The sequence below is a fragment of the Ooceraea biroi genome, chromosome 7 (genome assembly GCF_003672135.1).
Source record: "Ooceraea biroi isolate clonal line C1 chromosome 7, Obir_v5.4, whole genome shotgun sequence".
In the NCBI taxonomy this organism is placed as follows: domain Eukaryota; kingdom Metazoa; phylum Arthropoda; class Insecta; order Hymenoptera; family Formicidae; genus Ooceraea; species Ooceraea biroi.
In genome coordinates, this window is record NC_039512.1 from 13,818,368 (window position 1) to 13,829,927 (window position 11,560).

An 11,560-nucleotide genomic window follows, 5' to 3' on the forward strand; every position below is an offset into this window, starting at 1 on the left:
TAAAGTGAAGAATACTTTGTACTTATATTAAAAGAAACTATTCTATATATTAACAATTCACTGCTTTAAATGACTTTCCTTTCTTCGTTCATACATATATTCGTCGTTTATATCTTTCAATATTCAAAATAACTACTATATTTTCGAAATTTCTTTTGTTAATAACTTTTTCATAAACAACGATCGACGACTAAAACCTAGTGCGGGTTCGGGAATTCGGGAATTCGGGAAGGTGACCTTTGTAATATATGTCAATATTATGTTCTTGCTTCACGTGGACAGCTAAAAATTCGTGGGAAATCAGTAAACTTTTTTTGTTAATAACTTTTTAATAAACAACGAGCGACGGCTAAAACCTTTTGAAGGTCACTCAGGAGGGTGACTTCTATAATATATGTCACGGTCAAGGTCATCGGGGCTGGGTCCTCTATTCTTAACTTTTACCATTTTATATAATGCAAGTTAAAAATAATACATTTTATATTACGTATCAAAAAGTTCACGTTTATCAGAATTGTATAAATCAACTAATTCCTCTTTATCATACTTATTATATTTATTATGTTACTTATTATTACCTTCATTTATATAATATTTATATATTAACTTTTTAACATTCCATGTTTAAAATAATTGTCAGATTGATGAATAACATAATCCTGGTTTATGTACAGGAAATTAATTCTGTTATAAAATACTTCACAATAAAATTTACTGTTGGGTATTGAGTATAATTGAGTGGACTGTATTGCTGGGTTTCACCTTTTATTGCGTACAACGTGAAAACGCACGCTGCACGTTAGTGTACTTTTCGCCATCTTGCTTGAAATCCTTAGGCCGGTATTCATAGTCGAATCTTACATTTAAGACCGTCTTAAATGTATCTTCAGATACTCCATAGCCAATGAAATAATCCATACAGTATCTGCTGATAAACTTAAGATGGTCTTAAATATAAGATTCGACTATGAATACCGGCCTTAGATCCTTTGTTTCTACATAGTTACTGAAGGGCGCGCTAATGTACGTAATTCAAAAACTCGTAACGAACTAAATGTTTCATCGTATAACATAAAATAAACGCAAATTGCTCATAAAACGAATAATCCTCAACATACCCCCCCCCCCCCCCAACATTGAAAGGTACTTTTCAATATAAATCAATAACTAGCTCCCTTTGTCGATAGCTAGGCTATCTAACAAGCAATCATTTACGCAACGCAAAGCAAACAAAAAAATGACTGACATTGCAACTAAACCGCAATACTTAACTTGACAAATAATAATCCGCAAACGATATGACTATATAAGCTTTCCTTATACGCTAAATGTTTAACTAAATATCACAATGTTCTTACACGCTAAATAACTAAGTATTACAGTCTTCTGTGCCAATCGGCAACGGACAAAGCTTCGCGGTCGCGATTTTCGTAGTCCCCGTAGATGTTTTTACCGTAGCAACCCTTGCTACGTCCTTTCCTGGATGAATGGATAAAACACGTCCAAGTTTCCACCTAAGTGAAGGTAGATTATCTTCTTTGATGAGTACCAGGCTGTCATTTATAACGGGCTGTTCCAATTTTTTCTTAACAACACGTTGCTGCAGCTCCGATATATACTCCTTGCTCCACCTCTCCAAAAATGCTGTTGAAGAGTTTGAATAAGCTGCCACCTGGATAATCTGGACTCTAGTAAATCCGTTAATGTAGGATCTGCTGGTGATGTGAGTGTGCGACCAATTAAAAAGTGAGCAGGTGTGAGGGGAATTAAATCATTGGGATCTGAGGACATTGGAGTCAATGGACGTGAATTCAATACTGCCTCTATCTGTGTAAGCAATGTACACAATTCTTCGAATGTTAAAATTACATTGCCTGCTACTCGCCTTAAATGGTATTTTGTCGACTTTACTCCGGCCTCCCATAGACCGCCAAAATGTGATGAGTGCACGGGTATAAAATGCCAATTAATGCCTATCTCGTTAACAGATTCTTCGATTTTCTTAAGATTATCTGTCAAAAACTGCGCTAGTTCCTTGAGTTCTTTATTAGCTCCAACAAAGTTGGTTCCATGGTCGGATTATATGTTCGCGGGCTTGCCACGTCTAGCTGAAAAACGTCTGAGTGCAGCGATAAACACTTCGGAAGTCAAGCTAGAGACCAACTCCAAATGTATCGCCTTAGTCACAAAACAAACAAATAAACATACATATGCCTTGCACGTTTTACAACCTCTTCCTTGTCGATCATTTATGATAAAGGGACCCGCGTAATCTAAACCTGTTGTGTGAAAAGGTACTGTTACTGTTACACGAGACCTTGGTAGTTCTCCCATTGGAGTTTGTGACTGCTAAGGTTTGTTTTTGAAACATTTTACACAATCATGTACAACTCTTCTAGCTAAATTCCTACCACCGATAGGCCAAAACTGTTTACGTATCGAACTCAAAAGTAATTGTGGTCCTGCATGTAACAACCTATAATGTTCACTACTAAACAACATCCTCGTAAATGGATGATCACTCGACAAAACTATAGGGTGTTTTTTATCTGTACTAAACTCTGAATTAGTTAATCTTCCTCCAACGCGTATAAGGCCTTCGTGATCAATAAAGGCATTGAGAGCGACTAATTTACCCTTTGTAATTGAATTGCCTTACCTAAGCACTTGTATTTCTGTAAAACAGCATTCCCTTTGGGATAATCTTGCTACACTATGCAACGTTTCCTTTAACTTACTCGCTCAAGGTCAAGGTTGTTGATTTGAATTTGCCCTTCTTTTTGCAATTAATTATAAAACGTCTACAATACGCTATGATACGAATCAATCGTCTAAAACTCGTGGTAATGTCAAATATAAACGAATTAATTGTTTGAGTTTGACTGATGGCACAGACCGTTCGTTTCAATTCCATTACTGAAGCTTCAGTTTTGTATACAGGGTGATTCATTTTAATCGCCCCAGTCAAATATTTCGATATGACGTAGTTTCAGAGAAAAATGTTTCAGACTAAAGTTGCAGGGTTGGAAGGGGGCCATTCAGTGGCGGTAACAGATTGGTCATTTGGGGTCGTTTTCAAGGTCATTTGAAGGTCAAATCCAATTGTTTAAACAGAAATGCATACTTTTTATTACAGATTTTGATTCTCTGTATAAAAGTAAGTAACTTTTGTCCACAACATTTTTTTAAAAAACGTCCTCCTTATCTTGAAAATTTAGGTTCAATCTTTGGCGGACCAATGATAATATCTCGCTTTATAACATATTGAAGTTTTTTTTAGTATTTTACTGTTTACCGTCAGCATTAGCGTTACCCAGTGTGCACCACGTGGAGGTTGTTGATCGGATTTGCACATGATACAAAGAATAATAAGAGCATGTTTGGAGATCATTCGAGATACGTTACGAGAAGCAGTACGTAATTTCAGAAGAAGAATTATATTATGTTTAGAAAATGCTGAACGACATTTTGAACATCTCATGGATTAGTGTAAAGCGGAGCAATCGGCCCTTTTCAGGGCCACAAGGTGGCCCCCTTCCAACCCTACAACTTTTGTCTGAAACATTTTTCTCTGAAACTACGTCATATCGAAATATTTGACTGGGGCGATTAAAATGAATCACCCTGTATACAAAACTGAAGCTTCAGTAATGGAATTGAAACGAACGGTCTGTGCCATCAGTCAAACTCAAACAATTAATTCGTTTATATTTGACATTACCACGAGTTTTAGACGATTGATTCGTTATGATACGAATCAATAGCGTATTACCTGTGGATCCCTTTTAAAAGGAATGTTGACCACAAATCTTCCTTCTACATTACGTTCGTAGGTTTGTAAACAATGTAATTCACATTGTTTCTCCTCTTGTGAAAATATCCTTTGATTGGTGTACTCTTCAAGCTCCCAAAACTTGGCTACTTGCTCATTCCTGTCAGCGTTTCTGCTTAAATGATACTGCACTGATGTTGCGCAACTGCTTGTTAACGGCCCTGCAGCTATCCATCCCAGTCTTGTTTTTTGCATGGTGAGCTGTGTGTCCTTTATCTTGAACTGTCCTATACACAAGAGATTCCAAAACCAATCTGCACCGATGAGAATGCTCACTTTAGCTGGTATGCTGAATTGTGGATCGGCTAGTTTTATGTTTGACGGAATTCGAATTCCCTGCATATCGAGCTTTGTGTTAGGTAAACTGCCTGTTATCTCTGGAAGAACAAGACATGACACTTGAAAATCATAATTACTACAACGTGATGCAATCTTAAGTCGGCACTTGTATTTTACGGGATATGATGCGCTGTTGATAGCTTCTAAATTTACGTCTGTCTTATCGTTAGTCTTTTCTAATTGTAATTCTTCACAAAGGTTACTCGTAATCAGACTAGATTGCGATCCTAGATCAAGTATTGCACGAGCCTTATGTCTTTTACCGTTTTTATCTTCCACAAGTACTATTGCTGTCGATAAAAGAACGTGATGATTCTTTGTGCTGTGTGCACATAAAACTGATGATATCGCGTTGGTGTCTTCATCTTCCTTGAGTTGCTCAGATGAAGACTTGTCAAAATGTATCAATGTTTGGCAGAGCACTTCTTACATGCGCCACCCTTACAATTCTTGATGTAATGTCCGGCTTTCATACAGTTCAAACATAGCTCAGCATTTTTCAAAACTTCTGCTTGTTTTTATGGAGAAAACTGTAAAAATTTAGAGCAATTGGGCAAACGATGTGCCTCTTTACACACTATGCATTCCTGTTTTTGAACAAGAAATTACTTAGATTTTACCTGATCTGACTGCTTAAACTTGATCGTACCTTTGTTATTGAACTCTAACGTCTCTAACAAACTTGCTCACGAATTAAGAAAGGCTTTAAAATCTTCTAACGTTGGAAGATCCTTATCTAAGCGTTGGTTTTCCCACTCTCTAATTGTAAGTGTTGCGCCCATGGCAAGTGCGACACGCGTCGTGATCGAGGATCGTCGCCGCTCAGCTGATGGTTGTCAGCTGTTGCGGTTTCCAGGCGATCGGAAAAACAAGAGGAGAAGATCGGAGTCGAGCAGCGGCTGTCAGGCAAGCCAAACGTGCGCGGGCTTGTGAATTATAATCAATATCGGCTCATTGTATTATGAATAGTGTTGCAATAAATAAGTGTTGTGTTTAATTAATAAGTGTACGGAGTGTGTTGTGTCTCTCGAAAAGCGCAGCGCTCGATCGCAGAGTGCGACATTTCGCGGCGCACGACCGCGGAGCGCAACATTATCCAGTTCACTTGAGACCAAATCTATCAATAATGCATCCCAATGCTCTGTCGGTTGCCCTAATGCGTTTAACGCTCTCAAATGTTTATTAATAGTATCTATCATGTTGCGAAGTTGACTAACTGATTCCTCTTTCATGGAACTTATGCTAAAAATAGCCTTGATATAATTATGTGTTAACAAACTCTTGTTATCAAAGCGACTGCGAATGGTTTCCCATGTAACAACGTAATGCACTGCCGAAAACTCTAATGATTTAATGATCTATGCCGCAGTATCTTCTAACGAGGCCTTTAAATAATGAAACTTCTGTATCGGATCTATCGTTTCATTGTTGTGTTTTAATGACTCGAATGTATCTCTGAAACCGAGCCATTCCTCTATATCACCTTTAAACTTGGGTAATTCAATCGTCGGCAATCTAAGACCTGGTGCTTTAAAAACAATATGTTGATTTGCCTGTCTTGTGATATTTGAAATAGGATTTGCACTTTCAGATGCCCCCTGAGTAGGTACCGAACCGTGAGTTTCGGTAATCTCTGCACTCGACGTCTTTTGTGTCGCTACACCTCTAAGAAGTAAACTCTCCGCTTTCGCTATTGAAGAAAAATAATCTTCTTCACAATCTTCTCTATATTGCGTTGTATCTCGCTCATCGCTTGTGAGATTATCGATATCGACCTGTATTGCATCGTAATTTTTACACTTCACGAATGTTATTAATACGCTCTCGTATTTCTAATCTTTTACATTCTTCTAACGCTCGCGTTGTATCTGGATAATTACTAAATACCTTATCAAGATAATTCTTGAATGTAGTAAGCCTACCCTTAAAATGTCCTCGTTGTTTGACTAGCGCCTCCATTATATCACACAATGGCTGGATTCGGAGAGACGCTATTAGCGCTATGTAGCGCCGAAAATCTATAGTATACGTAACATGACTATAGATTTTCAGCGCTAAACAGCACCAAATAGCGTCTCCCCGAATCCAGCCAATGTATTCGCAATTACAATATAACAATCACATATATGTCACAACGGTGCTTACTAGGTCGTGAATGACGAAGAGATTAGGAAGTGAATATGACGTGACAAAGAGTAAACCTGGACACATATTATGAAACTGTTCGGAAACGATTCCGATCGGAATGATTCCGTTTTCCCCACATTTTTCCCTAGAAAAAAGAAAGGGAAGAAAGGGACAAATGTGGAAAAAACGGAATCATTTCCGAACAGTTTCATAATATGTGCCCTGCTCACTTATCTCGCTCCTTTAGTGCCCTCTGCTGCCAGTCCTGAGAAGCTCTGACGCCTGCGCTCGTTTGCCGCTAGATCGATTGATTGATCCGTCTTCTTTCGATCTATTCGATGCTCTCGTTTCGTGGTTTTTCTCATACGAGAAAGACAAGATATTAGCGTATTTTACACCTATTGTTTAATACGCGTATTAAATAGTAAATAAATAGTGCATCCGTTTAGTCATTGGCTGATTAGCTCAAATGTACTAATTTGATACGCGTATCAAACGATCGGTGTAAATTAGGCTAATGTTCGTTTGCTGGGCTTGCGTATTTCTTTGAGCAGCCCTGCAGCTCACACACTTGAAGATGGCTTGCTCGATTAGGCGCAAATCACTGCACTTACTCCTTCCTTTATGTCGGCTGTCCAAGGGATGTCCGTGCCCTTGTCACCGTTTCTGTAGCTCGTTCATGCTCGTACTATCCGGAATTTATCCTCCGTGCCTTATTATCCTTTATCCGGCTCGAAGGACCACTTATGTTGGGTATTGAGTATAATTGAGTGGACTGTATTGCTGGGTTTCACCTTTTATTGCACACAACGTGAAAACGCACGCTGCATGTTTACGTACTTTTCGCCATCTTGCTTGAGATCCTTAGATTCTTTGTTTCTACATAGTTACGAAGGGCGCGCTAATGTACGCAATTCAAAAAATCGTAACGAATTAAATATTTCATCGCATAACATAAAATAAACGCAAATTGCTTATAAAACGAATAATCCTCAACATTTACTTTATTGCATATTGTTATATACAGGGTACATCACACCACCCGTGCCAGCCGTCTAAAAGCAATATATATTGCTTTTATAAAAGATGCCAAAATTTTGATAAGTAATTCGGGTACGCCCTATCGAACAGTGATATTTTCAACTTCCGGAACTGACCGGAAATGGGCTATTTAGACCGAAAATCGAATTTTTTAAATGGGACATGGTTCTTTTTATTGTAAATTAGGATTACATGCAAAAGAAACTTTTATCTGAAACATTTTTCTGAAAATGCCTCTATTGGCCTTGAAATAATCTTGAAAGAGTATGATGCAAAAATGAACTTTAACTGCTCTTGGAGTAACCCAGGACCAACGACGAGGACGTAGGAGTTATCTGGTCGCGCGCGCGCGCGTGTGTGTGTGTAGGCGCGGACCCCACGGCTTGTCAGTTCCGTGGTACAACGGGGAGGTCAACATCCACAATCCCATTACTGGTCAAAAGAAAACCCTCATTGGCTGCAAGAAGCAAACAACCAGCATATGTGGAGCCTCAATACATAGTGTGACCTCATCGGACATCAAATCATCGGGCCCTACTTCTTCAATGACACTCTGAACGGTCATGTGTACGCTGACTTCCTGGACAACGTCCTCTTTCAGCTTCTGGAAGACGTCCCTCTGAAGACACGAGCAGTGATGTAGATACAGCATGATGGTTGCCCGAGCCATTCCTCGCTGGTTGCACAGCACGTAATCAATGACCTGTATCCTGGACGATGGATCGGCAGAGGAGGTCCTGTGGCGTGGCCACCTCGATTCCCAGACTTGACTCCCATGAATTTCTTTTTTCGGGGCCGAATAAAAGACATTGTTTACTAACATCGTCTAACAACAATAGACGACATGAAGGATCAAATCCGAAACGCCTGTCAGTTGCTGAGTCACGAGGAAGTCCTGCGAGCTACTGACAGCGTCAGAAGACGATTGCGGCGATGTGTGAATCAAGGTGGCATGGTATTTTGAGCATTTGTAAATTATTTTCTCTGCCATATTGCACTTTCTCGAGATAATGGGCTGGCACGAGTGGTGTGATACACTCCCAATACACAACATGCACACCACACATACACACCATTGCACATCCGTGTGGAGAGCTGGAGAGCGGTTTGGAGTCCCTAAATACCGCGGAACTGATGAGACGTGGGGTCCGCGCATCCGCATACCTCCACACACACGCGCGCGCGCGCGCGCACACACACACACACACACACACACGGGGCCAGATAATACACTAAGAGCAGTTAAAGTTCATTTTTGCATCATACTCTTTCAAGATGAGTTCAAAGTCAATAGAGGCATTGTCAGAAAAAATGTTTCTGACAAAAGTTCCTTATTTTTTTGCATGTAATCCGAATCTGCAATAAAAAGTACCATGTTCTATTTAAAAAATTCGACTTTCGGTCTGAATAGCCCATTTCCGGTCAGTTCCGGAAGTTGAAAATATCATCGTTCGATAGGGCGTACCCGATTTACTTATCAAAATTTTGGCATCTTTTATAAAAGCAATATATAATGCTTTTAGACGGCTGGCACGGGTGGTATGATACACCCTGCATATATATATATATACATACACACCCTGTATATATACAGGGTGAGTCATTTTAATGTACCACCCCTAAAAATATATTTGTTTTTAATTTGAGAACAAAATGTTTCAGACAAAAGTTGTATGGCTTCGAGGGGGCAAGATGATAATATTATCAATTTAATTGTAGATGGCGCTTTAGAGATTTCATCACGGCGGCCATTTTTTTAAATGGAAGGCGATTTTTCTCTCGAAGTAAAAGTTGTAGCTGACAATGAGAGAAATACAACGGTTTTTTGTTTTTTGCAATTGGATCATTTTTCAGTGAGTTACAGCGTTTCAAAGTTTATAGCGTCTCTCCATGGTCCGTGATAATGAGAAATAGGGAGATCCATTTTACAAAAAAAAGTTACCCTTCACATAACCTTGACAGGTGCACCCGTTCTATCTACTATCCTACTTTTAGCGCTACCCAGGAACAACGGTGTGGATGTAGTAGGTTTCTGTTCCCTACGAGGTGCTTGATTAACGCGAGTCCCCTAGCCTCTCACGATTCGGGGTGCTTGATTAACGCGAGTTCCTTTGCCTCTCACGCAAAGTCTTATTGCAAGTGTTCAAATACGCCTCCATTTTCATCGATACATTGTATCACGCGTAATCGAAAATTGTTTTCGACTCTTTGCAGTGTACCGTCAGTGATACCTTGGAAAGCGCGTTTAATTCGCAGTTTCATGTCATAGTTGTTGGTTGTATCGCAAACACCTTTTCCTTGATATAACCCCACAAGAAAAAGTCCATAGGCGTGAGATCAGGAGATCTTGCTGGCCACTCATGGGTTCGACTACCCATTCCAATCCACTTTCTATGGAATTTTTCGTTGAGGTATATGGTGATCAAGCGACTCCTATGGGCAGGAGCACCATCTTGCTGCCACCACATCCTACGACGAGTGCAGAGATCTACATCTTCGAGGAGGTTTGGCAACTCACTTTGCATAAATCGCAAGTAGGTTTCCCTATTTAAATGGCCTTCGAAAAAGTGAGGTCCAATTACATGGGTCCCGATAATGCCACCCCAAACATTAATCGACCATTGGTGCTGGTATTCCACGCTCCGCTGCCATTGTGGATTATTATTAGACCAATAATGGCAGTTGTGTCGGTTCAGTCCTCCTCGGTTGGTAAATGTTGCTTCATCTGTAAACAGGACGTGCATGAAGAAATAAGGGTCTCTCCGATATTGATTTCTAGCCCAGTTGCAAAATTGAAGCCTACGGTTAAAGTCTCCAGCTTGGAGCTGCTGTGTCAAAACAATGTGGTAGGGGTGGAATTTTACAAATCTCAATACTCGACTTACTGTCTTTTGTGGAATACCATGCTCGTTTTCAATATTCCTTGTCGAGATGTTGGGGTTTAGTTCAACTACTGCCAGCGTCACCAGAATGTTATTTTCTTTTGGGCCAGTCTTTCTCCTGGTACGTTTTAAATGACCCTGTTGAGCACGGCGAAGCAATAATTTCATAGTCTTGCGCGTCGGGTGTCGCCTGTCGGGAAACCTAGTGGCATACACCCTTTGCGCTGCTTTCAAGTTGTAATTGCACGACTATTTTTATCATATCGACTATTTCCGCTGGGCTATAATCCCCCATAATTAATAATAGAATGAATAACCGACAATTTCATTGGGAATGTAATCAGCCATCTCAAAATCTGTCTCACCAAGAAGTGATGAGAAGCCGAATGCGGGCCACTAAAGTACGCAAGGCACGGACCATGGAGAGACGCTATAAACTTTGAAACGCTGTAACTCACTGAAAAATGGTCCAATTGCAAAAAACAAAAAACCGTTGTATTTGTCTCATTGTCAGCTACAACTTTTACTTCGAGAGAAAAATCGCCTTCTATTTAAAAAAATGGCTGCCATAATAAAATCTCTAAAGCGCCATCTACAATTAAATTGATAATATTATCATCTTGCCCCCTCGAAGCCATAAACTTATGTCTAAAACATTTTGTTTTCAAATTAAAAACAAATAAGTTTTTAGGGGTGGTACATAAAAATGACTCACCCTGTATATATTATATACAGGGTGTCCCATTTTAACTTTGACACCGAAATATCTCGAAATGTACAAATGATACGGAAAAATGTTTCATACAAAAGATGTACGGTTCGAAGGGGGACATAAGACGGCGTCATTAGTTTGACCTTGAGTGAACGTGTCAAGGACATGTGAAGGTCAACTTTGTTTTTTAAACGGAACCCCATAATTGTTATTGCAGATTCTGATTCTCCATCGAAAAGTAAGTAACTTTTGTCCGAAACATGTTTTTTAAAAACGCCCTCCTTATCCCGAAAACTCAGGTTCAACCTTTGGCGGACCAATGATAATTCTCGCTTTATAACAGACACTGAAGTTTTTTTTAGTATCTTACTGCTTACCATCAGCGTATCTTACAAGAAATGTCATCCATTTATCATTTGTAATATCAGATATTTCGTCTATAAAAATGGAAAATTTTGTATTTTGGATATTCTGAACTACACGTTCAGTCTCAACCGGACACAAAACATTCGAAATATTATTTTTGCATTTCGTTCGACCCATACTCATGCTTTTCAAAACATTATGATTTTTTCCTATGTCTTGAAAGAGACTGAGGATCTCTTGTGCAGTTTGATGAGGAATATT

At 39.4% G+C, this 11,560-nt stretch overlaps 1 protein-coding gene across 1 annotated transcript; it reads right to left on the minus strand.

Annotated features, from left to right (window-relative positions):
- Positions 1 to 9,143: 9,143 nt before the first annotated feature.
- Positions 9,144 to 10,723, minus strand: LOC113562299. Its single transcript, XM_026971270.1, has one exon. It carries the CDS (start codon positions 10,387 to 10,389, stop codon positions 9,598 to 9,600), a length of 792 nt encoding a protein of 263 aa, XP_026827071.1. The 5' UTR covers positions 10,390 to 10,723; the 3' UTR covers positions 9,144 to 9,597.
- Between the last annotated feature and the right edge of the window lie 837 nt (positions 10,724 to 11,560).

Excerpts from the sequence above, each read along its gene's own strand:
- LOC113562299 (XM_026971270.1), bottom strand. The coding sequence starts at position 10,389 with ATGAAATTATTGCTTCGCCGTGCTCAACAGGGTCATTTAAAACGTACC.